The sequence below is a fragment of the Aulonocara stuartgranti genome (genome assembly GCF_965226115.1).
Source record: "Aulonocara stuartgranti genome assembly, chromosome: 16".
NCBI classification, from domain to species: domain Eukaryota; kingdom Metazoa; phylum Chordata; class Actinopteri; order Cichliformes; family Cichlidae; genus Aulonocara; species Aulonocara stuartgranti.
The window spans coordinates 20,390,265-20,416,485 of record NC_138952.1 but is presented as its reverse complement, the minus strand read 5'-3'; the positions used below and the strand labels follow the sequence as shown (position 1 = coordinate 20,416,485).

Here is a 26,221-nt window from a genome sequence, read left to right as displayed (position 1 = left end):
AGCAAGGTGGAAACCCTTTGCATGAGCGAGGGTGGTCGTTTTGGGTGGGGGGTGTGGTGCATCACAAACAAGACCAAGTTACACTGATCAGATCCTCATAACGCTTCGGACAAAGATGCAGCAAAACGTGCTGTCCGTGTGCTGCCGATAAACTTTGAATTACCTGGAGGAAGAAGGCTGTTTTTGTTGGCACTCTGCACAACTTTTGCGCGCAAAGCTTCCAACGGCGCACAGCCACGATGCTGTTACCGTCCGGCTCGCTCTTAATGCTGGCGGCTCTCTACTTGTGTGTGGATCTGACAGAAGCTGAGGTGAGTGGAGGGAAAGTCTCCAACATTATTTTTGGTGAATGCACAGATTCTGTATCGTTTCTGTCTGATTAAGGATAAAGACCAGGCTTTATTCATAAAGACCATGCGTCCCTGCGGTGTTCGGAGACCAACACACTCATATCTCCAATCTGGACTGATTTGTAATACAGTCCATTTATTCTGTTTATCCATGTTACAAACATTTATTTAGTTCTTTCTTGTCAGATATTTGTACGCGTTGATTTTTTTTAAATTTTTTATCAGAAATATACTTTTCGGGAGAGCTCACGCTCTGCTGTGAACATTTTGGAGTTGAGTTCCAACATCCTCTATGTCTGAGGAGGAGGGAAAGGGTGGAGCCAACTCCATCTGAAGAGTTGAAAACTCTGTCTCTCAGGGCGTGTGTTGCGTATGCACTCCGAAAAGATTATGGTACATTTACATAATCCATTTAAGACACATTGTAATGGTCTTGTGGTCAACAACCAGAGACTAACTGTTCTTTCATAGGCATCAGATTGTCCGGGTTCCTTGTTATACTTTGAGTGAGGCACTCATTACAAGAGAATGTATTATGGGATACAAGTAATGACTATAAGAGCTGAATGATTCCATGAATGAAAGTGTGCAACTTTTTAAAGACAATAGCCTACATATCCCTCCGATGTGTATAATCTACCTCAGATATTCTGTCATATAAATTCATTTTTGACATCAAAATGAAAGTTGGCCACTGTATGATGATGATGATTACATTATTATTATGATAATGATTTTTTTTAGTTTGGGCTTCATAAAACTGATTCCTTTACTTAAAATGATACCGAGTCCAAATCTTATGCAGGTGATGTCATTTTTGTGCTCTATGTAGAATCTTTTTGTTGTTGTTTTTTACAGTAAATATATTTATACATTGTTTACATGGTTGGTGCATGGATGTTAATGGGACGCTGTATTTTAGAATTACATTGATTAAATGTAATTCACACTGTGCAGTGTGCACAGTGTGAATTGGCAACAATGATGATCTGGCACATTGCAGTTGGTGTTTTCCTCACAATGGTGAACGTTGAGCTTTTTTGTATGGCTTTACAAACAAGGCAGACTCAAGAAATCAGTAAGAACCTTTACATGAGCAACTTTTAATAAAAATATCAGTTCAAAGTAGATAATTAGTGAGTTTAACAGGCCATAACAACACTGTACATTTCTATAAGTCTCCTCTAAGAATTTGTTTTTTTTGTATTTTAAAGTGTGCTGTGGTTTCTTGTAATTTTGTTGAACTACTGCAGTTTTTGGCTTCTTTTGAGGCTTTATTTTTAAGTACAGCTGGAGTTTCCAGCAGAAATATCGATTACACTTGCAGCCGAGTGAGGAAACAAGGTGGACTTTTATTACGTTTAAAGATGAGGAGGAAGAGGCTGGACAATGCAAAGTAGCTTAAATTTATCATTTGGTCAACTTGGGGGTCCTTTTTTAAATCTTTATTATTAGAAAATCTCTTTTACAGGGATGTCCTGGCCAAGATGAGAAGCAGTACAGTGTGAAAAGTGCAAAGGAAGCCAATTCATATAGAAATGAAACAATGTATAAAATTATTCACATAACTTTTAGTCATAACTGACAGATATAGGATTTTTAAGTCTGATTCCAGTATATGGCGATTTACAAATCTGATATTCCAATATATTAAATAATAATTTATTGTAACTTCAGACAGACAAAAAAAATCCCCAAACAAACAGATTTCTCTGATGCTTGTTATGTTTAGTTATTTATTTATTTACTGTCCAGTTCTGCCCGCATGTGAACAGTCTATCAGAGGTGTACAAACTGGTGAACAAACTGCACAACATCAGTACTTGTGAGCAAGGTCGAAGCGTGCTTCTCCTATCTCTTCTTTACTTTTATCTGCTGTTACAAATGACGCCAATAACAGATCAGCTAATAGTTAATCGCTCCACTGATAAATTGGCTGGACTCTAATTTTAGTTGTGATGGATTGTAACAGTAAGCCATCATCATGTCTCATAGACACGGTTAAGTATATTGCAAATTACAAATGCCAGCTAATAAAACCTTCCAGATATTATGGTGAAGATGTTATCTGCTTTGATGTCTTCAAGACGTACTTTTTCAGTTCAGAAACGCCTACTCTAAGTTTCATATTGACCATTATCTTGGTTGCTCTGACAAAAAACAAAGCACTTTGGTTTTGATGTTCCTTTCTCCAGATGTTTTATTGCTAAAACAATCATTATTCACTTTATTAATCACGTTAATCTTCAGCCCTTCACTCAGAGTGACCTTTGATTCAGGGAGCTACGTGGGATAAAAGTGTATTACATTGCAAGCCAATATATCAAGTTAAACAAAACAGCGGAGTACACGTTTTATCCACTGCAAGCTTGGATTTGGAAGCACGAACCACAGGCTGAAACAGAACATCTGGACAGAGGCTGAGGAGGTGGATATCTGGCTGAACCAGTGAAATCGAAGCAGGTCAACACTGTGGATTTAATCATTTGAATATTTTCCCATCACCCATGAGAGGTCGGCAACAGGAAGTTTGTTATAATTTCAGGACATTTATCCATCAAAAGCTGCAGAGTGAACAGGAAGAGGATTTCCTGATCTGTTATCCAGAACAATAAAGCCAATGACGAGTTGACCTGCATCCTACCGACATATTTAACATACAGGGACTACCAACTGGGGTCTCTCGAGATCCCCAAAGAATAGTTTACTGCAAGAGGCAAATATAATAGAAAAATAATAATTCTCAAAGTATAATTCATTTTCATATTTTGTGCAGCAGAAAGTTTTAACTTTTCTTTAAGTCTTAAAAACTTAGAGCTTTTATCCAAAGTACAATCCACACTATTGCTTTAAAGATTATTTACCATGTTTTCATTCAAATATCTCTATTTTCAATAGTTTCAAATAAACATTTCAGTTGTATTTCTATGATGAAACTAATCTGGGTCACTCTGACCCCAATATAAAATAACCGAATTCAAAATACAACCAACCAATCCGCAGACATAATCTTTCCAGCATGTCACTATCCAGCAGTGGATAAACCATGCGCTCCACTGTTTCGATCTGCTCTGGTGCATCCTCCCGGGATCCCGCCTGACTCTGTTCTGAGTCCCTCCTGATTGACAGAGCTCCTCACCCTATCTCTGAGGATGACCTCAGATGACTCATTTTTCCATTTGTATTGCATCTTATTCTTTTAGTCCCTACCCACAGGTTGTGGCCATAGGTGAGGGTAGGAAAGGAGATTGACCCATAAATTGACAGCTTCGCCCTCATGCCCAGCTTTTTCTTCATCACAACACAGCAGTACAGCATCCCAATTCTTGCTGCACTGACCTGTCTGTCAATGTCTGGCTCCCCCCTCCTCATTGGTGAACAAGAGCCTGAGATATTTAAACTCCTTCACTTGGGACAGCAACTTGCCTCTGACCCAGAATGAGCACTCCACCCTGTTCCTGTTGAAGACCATGGTCTCACATCTATCTCCAAAGAGCAGAGATGTAATCTTTAGGCCACCAAAGTGGAAACCGTGTGCCACTTGGCTGTGCCTAAAGAATCTTTCACAATAGGCTGTATACAAACAGGAAACAAGTAAAAACAGCTAAAGTTAAAAACACATCACAAGCTGTTAAAGCAAACTGTTTCCCACATGCTATGCTTGGGGCATGCTGGCATGTGACAGGAGGAGCAAACAGTTGCTACTCTGTGTTTCAGGACCAAAGGTAACAACTTTTACAAGCACATTGGGCAGTCATATCAGCAGGTGGAGTTTTCCTCACTCCGAGGAGGGTATTCAAGGGTTTGCAGTATAGAAGTATTAGCTCTCCTTTTCATATGCGGCATGACCAGGGTGCACCCCAGCTGTCTCAGGTAGAGCCAGTGACTTTCCAATAGTTTCCAGTCTGGTAAGTTCTCCATCTGGATGGCAAATACCGCAATGGAGGCTTCACTCTTTAAATGACTGACAGAGTACCCCTCCCCTCCTCTAATGCTGTGTGATACCCATGACAATAATGATCAGGAGGTGGCACTGGGTACTTTTAACTGGGATCCCCTGGGTCTCGAAACTATTTGCATTTTTAAAAAGTCCCAATCAAGGCAGAAATATAAAATGGTGTGACATCATTAGGAACAAACTGATGGATAAAGTCATAAAAAAATTGGAATTATAGAAGAAAAAGCCCTGTGAGATACGATCTGCACAGACCCTAGTCTATAGGAAGGTTTAAATATGTCAGCAAACATTTTAAAATGTATAGAAATTGCTGTTAATGGTGCCTTTGTTGATGCGTTTTTGTGTATGTAGCAGTTCTCTTTTTTTGTCTCCACAAATTAAGATATGAAATTAAGACAGTCTGAACTGAGAGTGGGTCACGATGACTTTAGAGAAGCTGCTATGATCATTCCTCTTGTGTGGATTGAGCAACGAGCTGATACTCGGCTCTATGCAGACCTTTACTTCTTTATTTTTGTAATGCATCATCTGCTTTGAGTAAGTTTCTCAATTGTTTAGCAACGCAAGAGTTTCTCTCCCTTGGCGGTCATTTAATCTGGTCAGAATGAGTCATCGGTAATTCCTAGAAGAGAATTAGGAAGAAGAGGGAGGAAGAGAAGCAGATTCCTGGAGTGAGAGATGGTGTGTGGGATGTTAGATGGAAGGTTTTCGGAAACACGGTAAGTGGTGGGAAAGTCATGGGTTCCACCTCCCAGCTTGGCTATGATGTGCCAGGATGGGGTGAATCCCAGCAAGGATCAACTTGGATCCGAGATGAAAGACAGAAGCAACATTTACAGCTGCTGCTGAGGAACTTTCTCCACTTTGAAAGCTAAGAATCCATATCAAGACTCAAATTGGGACTGCTGCTGCCCAAAGTGCCAAGAAGGCTGCATGTAGTTTTGTCTAGGCAGTGGAACAACCTCCTTTCCCACAGACATGACAGCTGACTCTGCCGCTGACTGACCACCAGCCAAGCATTGTGCCCTGGGAAGGTACAACCTGTCTGACCCCTGGCATTAGCGTTGTAAAAATGCCTACATTTGGAAGATTTGCAGTCATGTTGGTGTCTTCTTATTTTGACAGGCGTCACTGCGTAGCAAAGAAAATTCTCCCCTGACCTTCTTAGTCAAGTACTGTAGCAAATGGTGCCCCATTTTATGTGTGTGTGTGTGTTCCCTGTGCCATGTGAGTTGGGGATTTAAGAAGTTGGCTAAGCATGGAGAAGCCCTTTTCAATTCCCTGTGGTCCAAGCATCATCAAGGAGGCCATTCTTTAAGATTTGTCACAGCTGGAGTTGACTTTTGGCACATAAAACATTTCTTTTGGTGTGTTTTTTTTTTGTCCCATGCTAATACTTTCTGCACTTTAACTACTTAAGGATCACTATGTATGTTTTGCTTGAGACTGGTCACTTCCCTTAGGATTCCTGCTATGGTGAAAGTGCAATTAGCCATATAAGTGTGAAATTGTGGTTTCTGTGGTTTGGGCAGAGTGTAATGGATATATCTGTCTAACAGGGAGGTGCGAGGTGGTGAGCGATTGAGGTTAAGGGGAGGAGGTAACAAGGCTACGAGCCCCAGAAGTGGAAGAATGTGTCTCGGAGCCAGTGATGATACCCCGTAGCAAACAGTTTAGTCTCACTTGATATCCCTCGACCTGAACTTTCACCTACTGCTGCCAAATTGTCCAGTATTGGACAATGATGATGAGATCATTAGATTTATGTTTTTTTTCCTAGCCTGAACAAGTGTTGTATCCCATCCTTCAGCTGTTCATTTTTTGGCTCCAAAGGCTTCTGTCTTATCGCTCTTTTCCACTGGCATGGTGCTGGTGCCTAATCTAGAATTTATTTCTCTAATTTCCACAAAAATGACTCATGCTGGTGCCTAAAAGCTGGTACTGATTCAGCTGCAGCTCCCAAAGCTGGAACAACTGGTGGCAGTGGCTATTGTGGGGCTTTCTAGACAAAGTCCAACAGTCATTAGATGCAGTCTACAGATTCTGTCTGCCATGATTTTTTTCCAATGGAAATCCCCCAAGCTTCCTCCATGTAAACCTATATAATGTTCTGCAGTAAAAGTGTGGTCTTTAAAGGCACCATTGCAAAGCTGGTTTTGCACCATTAACAGTACTACTGCTTAGGTGGAAATGAGGTATTTGTATCTCACTTTAGAGTACAAAGAACAGATGCAAGACTCAAGTCATTGCTGAGCATGAACAAATACTGCCCAGTAAAGATATGCAGACCCAACAGACCGTGGTGAAGACTTTGAGGCAGTACCTGTTTGTCGTGGTCCTGAGTCTGATGACTCAGTGTTTTGCGTTTCTTTTTTATGATCTTGTTTATTCTGATTGTATTTTCCATTAAGATTTGCCATTTGTTAGGTTTCTGTTCTGTGTCTGCACTGGTCTCTCTTTTCTGTGTTCCCTCTGTCTGCCCATGATGTTATTATGTCTGCTCATGATACTGCGCATGTTAAGTTCTGTGTCTTGTCTGGATCTCCGTGTCTGTCGTGTACTTCCTGTTTTACTTTGTAGGTCTGTGCCTTATGTCAGTGTGTTGAGCTTTGTGCTCTCCCTGTCTCGTCAGCCGTGTCTCCCAGCTGTTTCGTCTTAGCTCTGTTCACCTCTTGTATTTAGTGTCTGCGTCGTCCCCTGCTTGTTGTCGCATCGTACCCTGACTTTTGCTGTGTGTTCTGTTTGCCAGCCTGCCTACCTGTTTAGTTTGTTCCATATTCCCAGTTTAGTTAGTTTTTTGTTCAGTTTCTTCCCAGCAATAAAGCTGAGTATTTTGAGTTACTTCTGCCTCCGCGAGTCCTGCATTTTGGCTCCTCTCTTCCTGCCTGCCTGCACACAGCCATGACAGTGTTGGTCTGCTTTGGTTGCTGAATTGCTTCTAGAATTAAATACTTCTGTAGTTTTAGTGCCTCTCCACACTCTCTTTTTTGAGTTTTTTTTAACTCTACTGCAGAGCAACTGTTGGAAAAGCCTTAGAGCCATGCTATACTTTCGTATTGTTTTACTGATAAAGATATGTTTTGTTTCAAGTAACGGGCAGTGTTGAGTACTGATCTAATACCACTGTTAAATCAATAAACTGTAATCACCTATTGTCAGAAAGAGAGTGGGAATCAGTCTGTCAATTATTGGAGTGGAGATCCTCAAGCTCAACTTAACATTAATTTCTGAGCTTTACGTCATAGTAAATAAATGCATCCACTAATATAAGTTAATTGAATTGGTATTGTTTAGTAAGTTGATAATGTATAATATATAATAATAATAATAATAATATTAAACTCAGTTTTTCAATTACCAGGCTACTGTGTACTTCCTCTCGTTCTGAGTGTGCCTTTTTTAACTTTTTATGTTAGCACAAGTTCAGTTATGACACTGATCATTATGACAGTGAGAGCGGACAAGAAAAAGCATGGCTGTGTTCTAAGTCTTTTGAGTTTTGTCAACCCAGCTGTTCAGAGTTTGTGACTTTGGTGTAGCTAAACTTAAAGAAAATAAAAGCCCTCTTAGCTACTGCTGCTTTGCTCTTAGCCTCCATGCTACATTAGCTCTCTTGCTAGGAACTGGTGCTGCTGCTGACACGTAGTGTATTTGGTTAATTATTTAGAATCACCAGTTAAGCTAACATATATATCTATGGGAGGAATATATATATATATATATATATATATATATATATATATATATATATATATATATATATGGGAGGAAGCTAGATCACCCAAAGAAGAGCCACACTGGCACGGGAGGGACGTGCAGGTCCCACAGAGGAAGGCGCTGACTGGGGTTCAAACCAGGACCTTCTTGCTATGATGTTAGAGGTTACACTTGAAATTAATCACGTGCTTATTTTTAGTATAAATACACATCTATCAGCTTATCTGCTGTGTATGTTTTTAATGATCATCGTGTGCAGCAGATATATTTATAACAAAACCTTCTTGCGTTACCTCACTGAACAAGACTCCAATTTCTGAAAGGATATGTTTGTTCTTATAAAAAATCCCTCCAAATCAAATAAAGATCCCATCAGACCTGACTCACATGAACAGTTTGTTTTATACCAGTGTGCAGAACTGAGTGTTCCTGAGCCTCTTTAATCTTAGCAGAGGTAAAAAGTTGCAGATAACAGATACGGTTTTGGCAAAATATTTTAGTTTTGATTTTGATAGGTAGTGTTTTCTACACTAGTTGCTCCCGGATTTGGGACAACGTGTTATTTTCTTTATCCATCCAATCTTGAGTTTCATTGTTAAATCAGTTACCACCAAGCCCCTTGTGGTAAAACCTGCCAAAACATAAGCAGTCCAATCATAGAAATGGGCTTAGACATGCAACAGCTGGTTAGGATCGTGGTACAGATTGCCGTTTACTCTCTGATAACCTAACTTTCCCTCTCCAGAGGGATATAAGGGATTTAGGGCTTCTCTTGGTGCTTAAGTATCAATCAATAAATCCTTTTACAAATTGCCTGTCACAGTTAACTCAAAGAGCTGTTTTCCCCCCTTTCATCTTTTACAACTTCACCTGAAATTTCTTTATTAGTTGTTCAATATTCAGATTTAATACTGCTTTATACTGCTTGAACATGATGGGTGTTAAATATCTCCTTAATATGAAAGATAAGCAACACTGGAAACATTAAAAATATATAGTCTTAATTTATTTTTATTAAAAACTTTTTAAATTGATTTTAAGTTGAATTTATTATTATGTTTTAAAACATCTTTTTGTTAGTTTCATATAATTTAAAAATTTTTTTTTTAAATTTTATTATTTTGTAAACTGGCAAGCATACCTAAAACACCTCTTGTCAGTACGTAGGCATCCTTTGATACTGCATCATGTTGCTGTGGTTAAGTGTTTTGATGCCATGCCCAATGAAAATCCCCAGCAGAGGCCTCTGCTGAGAGCTGCAAATAAGAGTTTGCGAGAACTTGAAAACAACAGCTTGTATGGTTGGTGGGGTAACTGATTTACTGAGTGATGGCAATCTAGCCCAGCATCTCGGTGCAGATGAGAGAGGCACATGGCTCATATTTGTCTCATTATAAGTTATGACAATAAAGGGGATTGACAGAAATTGCAGATCCAGCTGCAGAGGACCCGAAGTTCTCCCGTATCCATACTTAGAGCCTTGAACCCCTTTCCTGGAAGAACGGATGAGTTATCCCGTGTTGCCCTTTTATGTGGCTGCAGATGCTATGCTTGAGCTCTGACATATTGCTGGACAACAAGAGGTCATCCTCCTGAAGTTTTCCAGAAAAGGCCTTAATCAGATAAAATTGAGTAGCAAACAAGCTAAGGAGGTCTCATGATATGGTTCACAGGAGAAGATGAGACATGCCAGTCTTTCAATGCGTAGGGGCAGTTTAAGGCATTTTTAACAGATATGAGGTCAGATCTGTCGCCGGGGTTCTGCATCTTTAAAGCCTCAGAGGGGTGTAATCTGTAAGCTGTAATCTCACCATATGTTCAAACAGTAGGGATGTAATGACGTTATGGAAGATAAGGATTGGCATGGATGTAGGAGAACAATAGAGAGAAACTCTCTCAATTAGCTGGCTATCAGATGAATAGTGTGGTATGATAATGGGCCTGAAGGGCTCAATTAGGCCTTCATTAGTTTGTGAAGTACAATAATAAAGGCTTTCTTTCTCTTGTCCTTGGAATTTCCTCTTCTTCTTACACTCAAGTTGTGCAGCTTCACGTACTGCACAAATAGAAATGCCTGTGTGAAACAGACCTTAGAGCTGTACATGCTCCATTCAGGTTTTCCGAATATTATTATTATTATTAATAGTTCTTCTTCTTCTAATACTTCTTACAAGGGAGAAAACTTCCCCATAATTCCAACATATGGTTGATTTGCACTCTACAGTATTTGGCATGCTGATACTATTCAAGCCTAATATTTTGGCCTAATATTTCAATGCTTAATAAATGTATTAGACCATCATCTGATGTAAGGTTTATGCCACAGCTGCTCTAAATTAACAGTATTGGTAATTACCAAAATATTTTTATGCTTCAGTAATGGTTACTCCACCAGTAAGCATAAGCTCTTAAATCGAAAAGATATTTTCATTCTAATATGCAGTTTTACAGTCTAATATACTGTTCTCATTTCTTTATATTTCACTTGGAAAGGGAAGTAGGTGGAGTGATTTACTGAAATTGACAACCATGCATGGAACTACAAGCAGACAGAGTTTGTACATGAGTAATGAGCTCTAAAGTCAATATTTGGTATGACCACCTTATTTCCTCAACAAAGTCTAACTCACTTAGGCAAGCTTTCTTTTCATTTATTTAAGTCTTTCTTTAAATAGTCTTCATGAATAGATTTCCAGACTTTTTGAAGGACATTCAGAGCTGTTCTTTGGATGTTGGACACCTTTTGTTACATTCTGTTCCCAAACGATCCCACACTGCTTCAATAATGTCAGGGTCCGGGCTCTGGGGAGCCCAATCCATGACTGACAGTGTATCATTGCGTTTTTACTGCATTGGCAGTGTGTTTGGGATCATTGTCATCCAGGTGGTATCACATGATGGATCAAAATCTTTTTGTGTCAGTCTTGACAAGATCAATTTTGAGAAGATGATAGGGTACAAGGACAGGACGGAAAATGCGTGAAAAAGAGCCGATGACCAAAGAACAACTTGACCTTCAGGAAGTCTGAAAAAGCATCCACTTTAAAAAAACAACAAAAAGCAAGCAAGCTCAATATCACCTCTGTAGCTAATGTTAGCTCATAGAACTGCTGTGCCTATAAGGTAGATCTTCACAAAGAAGACTTTAAAAGCTAATAGGCTGTGATGATTTCTTTCATTGTTCTTTACGCGTGCTAATTTGTGTGAGAATGTTCCAGGCTGAGAACGAAACCAGTGAAACTTAAGTCACAGGGGTCATTGCTTGTCCTCACGTCCTGACGTTATTCCCAGATACCAGAGCACTCTTGAGAGACAAGTAATGCTGACCCAACCCCTTCTTGTCTTTGTGAGCATAAAAGGCAAGGAAGAGGCCTTCCTCCTTTGAGAAAGAATGGCTTCCCAAAGCCTATATCCGGTGTCCAGCGCTGCACATTCACAGAGGAGGCAGGCAGAGTTGAAGTGAGCATGAACAGAATTGGCCCCTTTTCAAAGAATACAAACGCCTTAAAAAAAGTCATTGTTGCCACCCCTTCATCACCGCCTTATGACCAGTTTCTTCCTCTGATTGCATCAAAAGCAGATTTGCTGGACACAATGTTTAAACTCTGTTTCTGTAGATTGTCATATTTCACTTCCAGGGCACAGACACGTCAAACTGATTTAGGAGGAAGCAAGAAAAGAAGTGCAGCTTTTGATTTGATGTTTGTGACCATATTCATTCCTGTGGGATTGTAGAGGAATTTATTTTGTTAACTTGTGCGTGGAACAATAACTGCCAAGACAAGTGATGTGTGGGCACGTGAACAGAGCTCTGCATAGCAGCCATAAACACATTTCTCACAGGCAGAGATGAGAAAACTGCAACAAGATCTCACAGTTAGCTTGCCAGAGTTCTGATTTCTCAGGCTACATTTTTTTTATGAGCATGCCACATAATCTTTTGCATTTGAGTGTTAAAAGTGTCCTCTTTGCTCAACAAAGAGCCCGCTTGTGGGCAGACGTGGAGTGTGTATGTGTGTTTGTTCGGTAGTTAGAGCAGGAAAGTCCCCTCTGAAGGAGATTAGTAGGAATCTGACTTAATTTGCTAACAAGGTAACATTTGATCCACATTCACATCTCCATTCGCATACTCTAACACTGAGGAAGAGCTGATTTATCAAGATGACCTTTGTATGGAAGTCTTGTTTGGGCTTCTAAATCCCCCACTAATGGCCTGAGCAGAGGTTACAGGTCATTTGGGTGTTGCTGTCTGGGTCATGTGACAGGTCAAGATGGAAGGCCTGTCGACTAGCTGATTAAAAGAGGTCATCAACTCTTTGTAATCTATGGCAGGAATATGGGATAGGATGTGTTGGAAGCATTAAGATCTGAAGTTGAGTGAAAGGTGACCCGCTGAGTCTGAGTTGGAAATGATAAGTAAAGCACTGCAGTGATTTATGACATTGTTTAAATGAAGTAGTAGACCTCGTGGCTGTTTTTGGCTTTAGTCTAATTCATAAAACTATCAAAAAGGACTTTGTGATTTCTCAACATGTGCAGGGAGTGATCAACACAAAGCCTGACAAATTGTATAAAGCAATTTTCCCATTAGCTGAGTTAATTTTGCGTGTGACAGTTCCTGGATGGCCTCCATATGGCTGGTGCTGGACCGGTCAAATGGACTGCACAGTGTTAATAATGCATGTTTTATGTGTGCTTACATGTTCAATTTCTGAGGCTCCATAGCATGAGGTGTGTCTTTGTTAGGATGCTGGAGTTAAAGTGATACTCTGGGACAGAGATGCTTTACTATAAAACATACACATCTTTGCTCCCAAACTAACCTTGGCCACACATGCTCATGCATCAGCAGGGTAACAACTGACTGGTGTGCAGGTTAATGTTTGTTTATACATTTGTGTTTGCCTGTGTGCCTTTTAGCAGAGACTTGAGTGTTAAGTCATTTTCATGCATTTTCGTTCAGCTCTTCCCAGCAAGCTCAGGCATGTGATATCATGTTTGCCAAGGTTTCCGATTTCACAGATTTTCCTGCGTCTGTTTCTCATTTTGTTTACATCCATTGCATGTGTGTATGTTTCTAACAGGCTAATTTATTTGGCTTTTTGTGCGGGCATGATTGAGTTCATATGTGTGTATGTGTGTGAACTAGTCTCTGCAGATGCATCTGCTTTCAGTTACAGAAGCCTTGAGCTGGTTCTCTGGTACAGATGAATACCTGCTCCCTGTGGCCAGAACAGGACATGCTTTACATCAGGCTGGTATCGGCTAATAAGCGCCGCGGGAGTCTTTAAATACAGGAAACAGAAACCTTTGTTTGTTTTATTGCAGAACGTACATATAACATATCTCCAAGTATGACTCTTATTTAAGATGTAGTCATAAATTAAGCTCATCTGATAACGTAACAATACAAAACAAGAGGAAAAGTAGATTTGGACTGTTTTGTCAAGGTTTTTTTTCCCTTCAAATTCATCAAATAAATACATTATTAGGTTGGCATGGCATGGTGGTACAGCAGCTGTGGCCTCACAGAAAGAATGTTCCTGGGCTGATGCAGATGCCTCACTGTTGGACTTTGCATGTTCTCCTTGTGTCTGTTTTTCTGAATAATCCCCTCAGAGTGCAAAGTCATCATGATAGTCCAGTGAGAGACCAGTCAGGGTGGAGCCTGCCTTTCACTGTATGACAGCTGGGTTAGGTGACAGTCCCCTACAACCCTGAATTGAATAAGGGAAGGTAATTGGAACGAAGGTTTGTTTATTGATTTCTTTTTTGACTGAGCCAGATGTTTCCCCTTCCTAAACTGGCTCACAAAGCTAAGCTAACTTTCTTTTGCTTTAGCCTGGGTATACTTTATTTGTAGCTGAATGTTATTACTGTGGCTAAATGTCTTTCACAATTTGCTTTAAAGCAAAAATAAATAAATAAAAAAATACAAATTTTAAAAGTGTTTCCAAACATTTTATGAATTAAACATGATTTTTGATATTGAATTAGAAAAAAAAAAGCTCTTTCAGTTGGTGCACGTATTGCTGTCTCTCACACAGACACGCTTGTTTACAGAGCGGGTTGCACCAGGAGCCTCGTCTTCCAAGTATGGCAGTAAGATAGAAATTTCCCCTCCTCCACTTCTATTCTCCCATCCTTGACTCAGTACCAGAGAAGGCCAGGAATGTTAGAGGAGCACGCTTCAAACCGAGCACATGCTGAAAAAGCTTATCAATCCTCCTCCGCTCATCTCTTTTAATATTTCAGGTTTTTTTTGGCTTTATATTTCTCTCCCTCATTTTTCAGCGTGAGGAATGCTGAGAGGACGAGCACCTTTGTGGACAAGGGCACCTACACAATTAAGTAAAACCACGAGAAAGACGAGTTGGCACCACAGAGATGCTAATTTTGTGCGGTTATCTAGACATCAAAATCAGCTGTGCCCAGAGTGTTGTGCTGACTGTAACGCTCTGTGCTCCATAACTGTCTCATTTAGCACTGCCTAACGAGCCCTGCTGCCAAGTGGGCTCCTTCTAACATTTATGGAGTAAATCTATCCTAATTGTCTCCGTATGGAAGCAATGATCTGTGGTTTAGTGTCATGAGCATCTCTTTATTGGGTTACACAGGTTAAACATTGATGCCACTTTGCTAAATTGACCGAAACAGAGGAGGATCCTGTTTGATGGCTCATAATGAGGAATGCCTGTGGACGCACTTCAGCACACCGAAGGGGGGGGGGGATCTTGCAAAACTTTATTTTAGTTACTTCACGAAAGAAAATTCTCAGCTGTTTATGTGAAGGTTGCTCGATATGTTAACATCTTCACTATGTTGCATAATATTTACGGTTGTGACACAAAGCCAGATCATCTCGGATGCGATTACGAGTAATTAGCGGAGCCAAAACCCAAACAGTTGAATAAAACGCCCAAAACACAGTTGAGAATATAAATACAAAGCAAAGTGATGCAACAGCATGACTCACCTCACATGCTGAATCTGGTGTTTAGGTTGAAATAGCTGAGAAGTGCAGCAGTTTCCGTTTCCAGCCGCAAAACAACTGACTCAGGGGAGATAGTGGCATCCTAGATCGCAGAGATTTTAGGGTTTTTGTTTATCACAGCATGCCAAATGCGACTCAAGTGAAGGACTATATGTGCAACTGATGACAGGAATAGTGCGACAACCACATTGGATAAAGTTTATGTGAGGAACAGCAAATTGTCCTGCCAAGTTATCAGCTTTGCCCCTCAGTGAAATCCATATCAATGTGGAAGGAAGGCTCCTCTCTGCTCCCCCCGTAGCCGGGGAGATAACCAAGGGGGAATAACTCCTGTCACGCTGCTGAACTTGTGTTTTTCTTGTGTTTTTTGTTCTGAAAAAACGAAAAAACAAACGAAAAAACAAGCTGCAGACTTTCACCACATAGTTGATGTCTTGATGTGAGCTCCCAGGGCATTTGTGCATGACTTTGGTTAAAAACCTTAACTCGTGGTCAAAAGGACAGATGTGTGTAAGCTGTTTGTGTATTTTGATGCTGTATGATAGCTATTAAGTTTATCCTACTGTTGGGGCTTTGTTAGAACTGGACTGGGCTAAAAACACCACAGCACTTTACAGGAAGGGCCAGAGTCGTCTCTATTTTTTGAGGCGACTGAGGTCCTTCAACATCTGCCAGAAAATGCTGAGGATTTTCTATGAGTCTGTGGTGGCCAGTGCGATCCTCTATGCTGTTGCATGCTGGGGGAGCAGGCTGAGGGTCGCAGATGCCAACAGACTTAATAAACTGATCCGTAAGGCCAGCAATGTTGTGGGGATGGAGCTGGACTCCCTCAAGGTGGTGTCGGAGAGGCGGATGCTGTCCAAGATAAAGACAATGTTGGATAACACCTCCCACCCACTCCATGACATGTTGGTCAGTCACAGGAGCTCGTTCAGTGAGAGACTGAGATTACCGAAAAGCACCACTGAACGACACAGGAAATCATTCCTGCCTGTGGCCATCTCCCTGTACAACGCATCCACTTAACACACTGTTTGCTGCTACAGCTACACATGTTTCTTTTCCAACTATTTATTTATAAGTGACTTATGTATGTATGTATGTATGTATATATATGTATATATTGTACTATTCTTAGTTAGCGTATTGTCTGTCTTGTCTTAATGTTGGTTTAAAATGGAGCACTGTAACAAAAAATAATTTCCCCCAGGGATCAATAAAGTATTCTGATTCTGATTCTGATTAATTGTTTGCGTTATTTTAAAAAAAAAAGAAAGTGTGTGTGTGTGTGTGTGTGTGTGTGTGGGAGGGGGGCACCAAAACTGCCTACACACTGCAGCATTCACCCCCCACCAGAATATCCTGGGGGTGGGATGTTATGAAAGGAATGTGCTGGGAATGTCACGTCGTTTTAAAAAGAAGATCTGCAGATGACACTGACCAGATGTTTCTGTGATCTTCAGCTCCCCTTAACATGGAGCGAGGCGTGCAGTGAAACTGTTACAGCTGTTGTAAATGTATAGTCAGTGTGGAGCACTGCAGCGATGGGAATTTTTCTGCCCTCATGAGGTAATAGCCAGTACTGCTCCCTTCAAAAACACTAAAAAAGTTCAGCTCACAAGATTTGTGCAAACATTGGTTAAAACTTATACACATGAGGTGCACTTGTTGTGTTTGGAAGCTGGATGTGGATATGCCCACTTTGGAAAGAGGAGCTGAGGTTCTGAATCGCAAAGCCACAGAGGAAAGCCGGACGACTCTAACTGTGCAAACCAAACCTTAAAACTATAGCTTCTTTCCCTCATTGTTTATCCTTTGTTTAATGCTGAGTGAAGACGTTTGTATGGAGTCTGTATGGGAGTGTTTTATGAAAAATGTGCGTTCAGGAATGCATTTCAATGCAGCATGGTTAAGACAGCGTGCTGCACTGATTGGTTGTGGAAAAGTTATGAAATTCTTTTCTCTGATGGCAGATTATTTTACTGAGCGATTCAGTAAAGATTTCAACATCAGTGCAGCACAAATCTACACAAAACACTAGCAGCAAAATAAAATAACAGCCAGAGATCAAAGTTTGCTGTTTGAATGTGCAATTTCAGATTGTATCACGCAATCAGCACATGTAAAAAAAAAATCTCTTTAAGCTGTCTCCTGAGGACATTTGTGAGATAAAATCAGAAGCCTAAGAGAACCTAAGAAATGGAGTGTGTCAAATGATAGCTTACGGGTCTGATGTTCAAATCTTTTATGCCAACATGTAAAAAAAAATTCTGATAATGGAGACAGAGGCAAATACTGAAAGCCCCTGGTGAAAAAGAACCTGGTGGTGGTAAGAAATGTAAAAGTCTGATGCTTGGAGTCTATCTTTTAACAATTTGTGCTTTGCTACATTTGCTGTTCTTGTTTTGGCTGCTCTCTGGTTTACATTGAGAGAGTTTGTGTTATTGTCAGGATCTCCGGAGCGACATCCTCACAGAGGCTTTTAATCTCTAAAGCAAACATTACTCATCACTTCCTCTCTCACAGGTTTGTCTCAGTGTCTCTCGCTTGCGTATGTAATGATGTCAGACATATCGAGCAAGTGCTGTCAAAAAGTTAGGCCTTCTGGGAAGAGGGTTGGCACAATGTGTTCCCTCGAACCTATGACACGTAACACCGTGGATACCTAGGCTTGTGAACGTGACTAAGTGTACCACGGAAGAAATCTTTTACTTGGATCCACTCCATCCTTCTTAAAGATGTTAAAAATCTGTGTTTCTTTGCTTGCTCCAACTTCAGTAAACAATTACAAACATTTTGTCATATTGATGGAGTTATGAGAAGGCTCCAGTTTGTGCTTTGCCCAGTAAACATACACAATCTGCCAGGGTACATCATATTGATTTTTCACAGTCTGGACACATTCACACCTGGCATCCAGGCTTAGCAACGACATAAACACGAGTCCAGAGACACGTGAGGCTGTCTGCTGCAAAGAATCTCAGACGTTTCTTGTCCAACGCTGCATTTTGACAGTGAACATTAACACCTCACTCACCTTCTGCAAAAGATCGTGCTCTCTCTGCAGAGTAACACAATCTTCAGTGTTTATTTGGTGAGTTTTTGGTCACTCAAAATTACAAATATCGACAAATATATACAGTGGGGCAAAAAAGTATTTAGTCAGCCACTGATTGTGCAAGTTCCCCCACTTAAAATGATGACAGAGGTCAGTAATTTGCACCAGAGGTACACTTCAACTGTGAGAGACAGAATGTGAAAAAAAAATCCATGAATCCACATGGTAGGATTTGTAAAGAATTTATTTGTAAATCAGGGTGGAAAACAAGTATTTGGTCACCTCAAACATGGAAGATCTCTGGCTCTCACAGACCTGTAACGTCTTCTGTAAGAAGCTTTTCTGTCCCCCACTCGTTACCTGTATGAATGGCACCTGTTTGAACTCATCATCTGTATAAAAGACACCTGTCCACAGCCTCAAACAGTCAGACTCCAAACTCCGCCATGGCCAAGACCAAAGAGCTTTCGAAGGACACCAGGAAAAGTATTGTAGACCTGCACCAGACTGGGAAGATTGAATCTACAATAGGCAAGCAGCTTGGTGTGAAAAAATCAACTGTGGGAGCAATCATCAGAAAATGGAAGACATACAAGACCACTGATAATCTCCCTCGATCTGGGGCTCCACGCAAGATCTCATCCCGTGGGGTCAAAATGATCATGAGAACGGTGAGCAAAGATCCCAGAACCACACGGGGGGACCTGGTGAATGACCTGCAGAGAGCTGGGACCAAAGTAACAAAGGTCACCATCAGTAACACACTACAACGGCAGGGTATCAAATCCCGCAGTGCCAGACGTGTTCCGCTGCTGAAGCCAGTGCATGTCCAGGCCCGTCTGAAGTTTGCCAGAGAGCACATGGATGATACAGCAGAGGATTGGGAGAATGTCATGTGGTCAGATGAAACCAAAGTAGAACTTTTTGGTATAAACTCAACTCGTCGTGTTTGGAGGAAGAAGAATACTGAGTTGCATCCCAAGAACACCATACCTACTGTGAAGCATGGGGGTGGAAACATCATGCTATGGGGCTGTTTTTCTGCCAAGGGGACAGGACGACTGATCCGTGTTAAGGACAGAATGAATGGGGCCATGTATCGTGAGATTTTGAGCCAAAACCTCCTTCCATCAGTGAGAACTTTGAAGATGAAACGAGGCTGGGTCTTCCAACATGACAATGATCCAAAACACACCGCCCGGGCAACAAAGGAGTGGCTCCGTAAGAAGCATTTGAAAGTCCTGGAGTGGCCTAGCCAGTCTCCAGACCTCAACCCCATAGAAAATCTGTGGCGGGAGTTGAAAGTCTGTGTTGCTCGGCGACAGCCCCAAAACATCACTGCTCTCGAGAAGATCTGCATGGAGGAATGGGCCAAAATACCAGCTACTGTGTGTGCAAACCTGGTAAAGACCTATAGTAAACGTTTGACCTCTGTTATTGCCAACAAAGGTTATGTTACAAAGTATTGAGTTGTATTTTTGTTATTGACCAAATACTTATTTTCCACCCTGATTTACGAATAAATTCTTTACAAATCCTACCATGTGGATTCATGGATTTTTTTTTCACATTCTGTCTCTCACAGTTGAAGTGTACCTCTGGTGCAAATTACTGACCTGTGTCATCATTTTAGGTGGGGGAACTTGCACAATCGGTGGCTGACTAAATACTTTTTTGCCCCACTGTATGACTGAGAGAGCGATAATTGAAGCCGTACCGGCTCAGATGTTCCCCAGATTAACAAGGTCCAAGGTGTTGAGGAACCAGGACACGCTGATGAGAAGCGGGCTACTGCAACAAGAAGGCATAAGTGGGTGAGGGATGAGAGGCTGCTGCTGGAATGCTACTATGCAACTAACCCCAGTGGAAAGGATTACATGAAGAGGATGTGGGACTGTTGGAATGTTCGATACCCAACATCCAGATTGACAGCAAAACAATTAGTAGCTCAGAAGAAGCAACTGCTGGAGATGGATGAAGTACAACACAAATGCTACGGCAACAGGTAGCCAGGATGTCAGGTCAGGGGGGAGATACCATGACCCCCACCAGAGATTGGGTACCACTATAATGTCTGAATATGAAAGATGAATGTATATTGTGATGTGACTGTGATGTCCCCCTTTGGTTAGTGATGCTTCATCTTTAAAAAAGAATACAATTAAAATGGGGCGATCGTGGCTCAAGAGTTGTCAGTTCATCTTGTAATCGGAAGGTTGTCGGTTCGAGCCCCGGCTCCGACAGTCTCGGTCGTAGTGTCCTTGGGCAAGACACTTCACCCGTTGCCTACTGGTGGTGGTCAGAGGGCCCGGTGGCGTCAGTGTCCGGCAGCCTTGCCTCTGTCAGTGCGCCCCAGGGTGGCTGTGGCTACAATGTAGCCTGCCATCACCAGTGTGTGAATGTGTGCGTGAATGGGTGGATGACTGAGTGTGTAAAGCGCTTTGGGGTCCTTAGGGACTGTAAAGCGCTATACAAATACAGGCCATTTACAATTAAGAGAATTAAGTAAATAAAAATATATAAGAGAATAAAGTTCTTTAAGTATTATTGTTACTATTCCACTGCAGTTTGTATGTTTATTTCATCTCATATTTTTTGCGCAAGTTCTGTGTTTTGATTTCTACCTTGTGGTCCAGCTCGATAACCAGAACCCTCATTATGATGTATAGCTGAGGATTTATGATAAGGTCCTTGAAGGATCCCTCTTCCCTCTAAGGCCCAGACAAATCAGACGTGTGCTATCTCTGTTTAGGTCATTAAAAGGCACTCTTTTTTTCCTGATTTCAGTTGGGTCTTTCTCCCATCATTCCCATCTGATGTTTGGGTTAATGATGATGCATAATGGGCGTAGAAGGAAAACAAGCCCGAGAAAGCAAAGACTCACCACTTTTATCTACCCGCATATCCCAGTGCTGTGTTTGGAGATGCAGCGGTGGATATCATAGGGCGGTGTTGGTCACTGGTTTGTGTGTTGTGGTTTGAAGCTTGGGTTTCCTGGTGATGACTCCAAAAGTAGTTGTGTCTTAAAAACAGCAGACAAAGAGCAATTCTGAGACAGACTGAGAGAAGCAGGTGAATGAGGCAACACATACCCACAAACAGCTGTGATCAGCAGTGCTGACAATTTGCAAGTGTATCCGGCCACTCCATTAGCATGCCTCAACTTCCTTGTTGAAATCCCCAAAAATAAAAAATTAAATCATATTAATATAAACACTAGAAGCTCTTATTCGTGCGAGCCAGCACATTTGCCATAATAAAACCCACATGTTCATCTCCCTAAGAGTCAATATTCTTTTCCCATGTTTGTCTTATGACACTAATCTGATCTAAAGCAGGTGTTCGTTACGTTCTCCTGCGGTGTTGCAGAAAACTTTTCAGCAAACAGAGGTGGTGAAGTGAGACGGGCTTAGGGGGAGTTGTTTTACAGCAAAGTAGTGGGAAACTGCAGGCCACACATGTAATGCGCTGCAGGCAGAGGAGAACAAGTGCACTGTGGAAGGGTGTGGGCTTATAGTGCTGAAAACAGTCGCTGTTGTTCCCTGTCATTCTTTGAGCCACTTATTGATTTAAAGTGAAATGATTCAGACAAATGGCTGAATTTGATATCAGTAAATAGAGGATTAGACATGACTCAGGTATTTAATGTTGGGCTGACAAAGTTGTACTGTAAATGGCAATAGAGCTATTTATTTGTTGTGACTGCGAGAGACAGACAGAAATGCATGGAAGCAGAGTAGCTGTGGAGTGTCTGCCCAAGTCTCCAGAGCTGGTCCAAAGCCCTGACAGACTTTTGGCTGAGCGCCTTACACGTGAGTCTAGCAACAGCTGGAAGATGGGAAAAGAAGGAAGAGAGGAGAAGTGAAAGACAGAGCCAAGGCAGTGCAGGCCAGTTCCCAGGCTCTGGCCTCTGGAGACCCCCGAGAAGAGGAAGCATGGGGGATGGAGGGCCGAAGCCAGCTGCATTGATGTCCCACTGCCAGCAAATAGTTCTACAAAGCTACTCGTTGAATCCTTGATGTGGCTTAAAAGAAACCCGACCTTCCTTCAATGGCAGGAGTATCATCAGTACATTTAAACCTGCTACAACCAACTTCTTTCACTAGTTAAAAGTGAAGTCGCATTTTTTTTTTAAAAAACTGCAGATAATTTATGGTCAAATCTGCACAAGTCTTTAATTCTGTGAGTCCTTTTGGCATCTTTCAGCTAAATTGTGGGTTTTGAGGCCTTTACTGTTAGGAGACACAGCTGGCAGTTGATTTCAGCATAATCAAATCTACGGCACAAACCAAACAGCGGAGCTAGGAACTAGCTTGTGAATACATGTGACTGTTTATATATTTTAAATAAAAGGAGAGCACAGCTGAGACATCTTAAAATGGCCAGATTTCTTGTTTCCCGCCCCCAGTGGCCAGAAAAGATCCACCTAAACCCAGTTTCACAAACATGCATTTCTAAGTGATTTTTCCTCTAAGTTACGGGTCGTTTGTTTTTATGTTTCTCCTCATCCTCAGGGCTGTGGTGCATCATGTGGAAAATGTGACTGCAGCGGTGTGAAAGGAGCAAAGGTAAGATTTGTTATTGGATTTTTCATTTATCTCTGTCTATAAACATTTAGATACCGTTGCCCACTTTTCCTTTTCACTTGATGTGATTCATTTGGATGTCAGTTTCCATTTACAGATGCAGTAATTTGACAGCAAATAGAAACAAAAGCCTCTTTTACATTTCAATGGGGTCAGCTCAGAGGGACAAACTGGAGCTGGAGTGCAGTAGGTTCAGTCACGGAGCAAAGACCAGGATGGGAAACAAGAGCAGTTTGAATTAGAGCATGTCCAGACACACAGCTGGCCTGAAGGTCTTATTCCCATCAGACGGATGAGAGCCTTGAGTTGCAGAAACACAAGTGGTGGGGACACCAACCATAAACTGGCTGTGAGCCTTAAAGCTGTCAGTGCTCTGGTATTAGTGTTAATCATGGACTGGAAACATGAAAAAGTTGTATTAGCTGTGTTGGGCAGGGTTATTTTTTTAGTAATTACATGCACTGACCAGCCACTTTGTTAGGTACGCATGTTCACCTGCTCATTAATGGAAATAACAGCAGTAACTCAGTCCATTTGGGCACGCAGACATGGTCAAGATGAGCCGCTGAAGTTCAAACCGAGCTCTTGACCATGTTCATCCATCTTCAACTGGTTTCTTGAACATGAAAATGAGTTCATGACGCTCAAATTGCCTCCACAGTAACCAGGTCTAAATCTGATATTGCACCTTTGGGATGTGGTGCAATGCGAGATTCACAATCACATCTGCAGCAACTGTGTAATGTTGTCATGTCAATATGGACCAAAATCTCTGAGGAATGTTTCCTGCACCTTGTTAAATGCATGCCATGAAGAATTAAAGCACCTCTAAAGGCATATAATGGTCTAACCCAGTACAAGCAAGGTGTAACTGATAAAGTGGCCAGTGAGTGTAGTTTTTCCTCTCAATAAAGATTTTCTTAGACTTAATTTTCTCTCACCTTAATTAACTAGTAAGGAAAGTCTCAAATATAAATAGCAAACTGACCTTAAAATTCCCCTCCATTGACTCAAGAATCAGCTTAATCAAATCAGGGTTGCAGGGGCGCTGGTGCTTATCCCTGCTGATGGAGGGTGAAAGGCAGAATACACCCTGGACAAACTGGCTGGCCATCACAGGGCTATTACGTAGAGACACAAAACCATTTAAACTAATGTTTAGACCACCAATCAATCAGCGAGCAACGTAACATGCACGTTTTTGGATTGTGGGATGAAGCCTCTGGAAAAAAAACCCGCATACAGGCACAGGGAGCACATGCAAACTCTACACAGAGCACTGTTGCCAATGTGAATGACCAAAGTAATCAACAAAGTCAGCCTACTAGCAGGTATTTCACTTGGAGCCAAATCCAAATATCCAAATTTAACATTATTTGTGTCTGTGATCTATAAATAGATACCTTACTTGCATGCTAACGTTAATCCCGACACACACCCTCTTTCTCCAGAAGAAAGGAAAAGAGGATAAAAATATCTTTTGGACTCTTATTCAATTGAACTATGTGATCCAGTTCAGCACCTTAAAGCATTTAAAAACAAATAAAATAATATCTACAGGCAGCCTAGACTTTGTTTTCTTTTTAGTGCAGCTTGTGCTGCGTGAGCGTACATGTAAACTGTTGGCTCGGTTTTATCAGAGGACTGCAATGTTATCAATCCTCTTAGCGCAACAGTCTGGCCTTTTAAGGCTCACGCTAACATCAACAGTAGCCAAACATTCAGCTGGCTCGACGGCAGCAGATGTACTGATTGTTGTGTTCTGTGGAGTCTGGCCAATCACTGTTGACTCAAAGCACCTCTGTGGTTTGAAAGTTGCTGAAAGGCCTCAAACAGTCTTCCCAAAGTCTCATGCGTGCCTTATTTCCACTGATATCATTTCCTGATGAGGGACAGGAGTTGCTGTGGTAACCCTTATTGTTTAGCATGCAGCGTTTCTCCTCACTGTGGTCAGAGAATGAAAATCAAAGCTAAAACAACAGTTTGAGGGTTGTGCCCTTTTTATTTGTTCTACACTGCTCACTCCTCTCTCCACTGTGAAGGCTCTCTCTTCCTGATGAAACAATGCTGCCATCTAGTGGCAGATAGTGTAATATTTCTGTGTCCATTTAAGCACTGCCAAAGAGAACATGTTGAAACCTGCTTATAAAACTACTAAATATAAAAGCAAAATATATTAATAAAAATATACTTTCTTACTATTTAAATAACATTAAATAAGCTCTCCCATTTGAAATAACTGGTTTAAATATACACAAGCGCTTGAATTTGATTACTTTGGCTGTGTTTCTTTTCAAAATATCATACACGTAAAAATAGTTTTACTACAACCGTGTATCCATACACTGAATACTGTGTATCCAACTACTCTTAACTTTCTGTCTGTAATGTAACGACAATGTAATAACTCCCTCGTAGAGACAGACAGCCTTTCATGCTCATATTCATACTTACAGTCAGGTTAGAATCGCTCATTATTCTATCCCACTGCATGTCTTTGGACTGTGAGAGGAAGCCAGGGTACCCAGAGAACATACAAACTTCACACAGAAAGGCCTCAGGCTGAATTTGAACCCAGTACTTCCTCTGGCTCCCTCTCACTAACTATGTTAGTTGATTTCATCTTCAGTGAGGATTTAAGGGAGTTTATTTATGTGTGTTTTACTTAACTTTGAACTGACTATAGTATTTATTATTTGGTAAATCAAATAATTGGCTTCCCATTGAATTTAGGGTTCGTTTTAAAGTCCTTTTATTGGTTTTTAAATCTTTAAATGGTCTGGCTCCTGTCTATTTATCTGGTTTGCTGAAGCCACATGTTCCTCCTCGCTCGCTCCGTTCAGCTGAGCAGCTACTGCTGTCGGTCCCTAAGTCGCGGCTGAAATGCAGAGGAGACCGTGCCTTTTCAATTGCGGCTCCGATGCTCTGGAATAACCTTCCCCTCCAAATTAGACAAGCGTCATCAGTGCAGGTCTTTAAGTCCAGATTGAAAACCTATTTTTATTCCCTGGCTTTTAACTCTGTAGGAAACTGGCACCTTCTTATTTATTTTATTGTATGTAATGATTTTATGGTATTTTTAATTTGGTTGTTGTTTTGATCTGTGTTGTTCAGCACTTTGGTCTGCCTGGTGTGTTCTTAAAGTACTATACAAATAAACGATGATGATGATGATGATGATGATGATGATGATAAATCATGCAATTTTCAAAATGTCTTGGAATCTATTGTTGAAACAGTTTGAGCATGAAAATAATTCAAAGTTAATGTGTAGGTTTATTGTTTTGCACTTGTGTTAAACTTTTACTATAACTGTGTGCATGACAGGGTGAGCTTGGGTATCCTGGTTCTCAAGGTAATATGGGATTCCCAGGGACTCAGGGACCTGAAGGGCCTCCAGGGCCAATGGGCCCCAAGGTTAGTACAAACATTTACTGAGATACTTCAAGGCTTCATCTGGTTTGTATGACCAGTTTTAAGCTGCTGTTTTAAATGAAATGTGAAAATGTTTATATTTTGCATGAGAAAAGTTAAGATCTTTAAAATGTGTTGTTAAAA

At 41.1% G+C, this 26,221-nt stretch overlaps 1 protein-coding gene across 1 annotated transcript in view; it reads left to right on the top strand.

The window, feature by feature from the left end:
• The first annotated feature begins 96 nt into the window (after nt 1–96).
• The window catches only part of col4a1 (collagen, type IV, alpha 1), a 50,795-nt gene continuing 24,670 nt past the window's right edge, over nt 97–26,221 (top strand). The window contains exons 1-3 of the mRNA XM_082507264.1: nt 97–311; nt 22,592–22,645; nt 25,991–26,080. Of these exons, the coding sequence (XP_082363390.1) occupies nt 240–311; nt 22,592–22,645; nt 25,991–26,080 (216 nt within the window). The 5' untranslated portion in view covers nt 97–239. The remainder of the gene's footprint in view (nt 312–22,591; nt 22,646–25,990; nt 26,081–26,221) is intronic.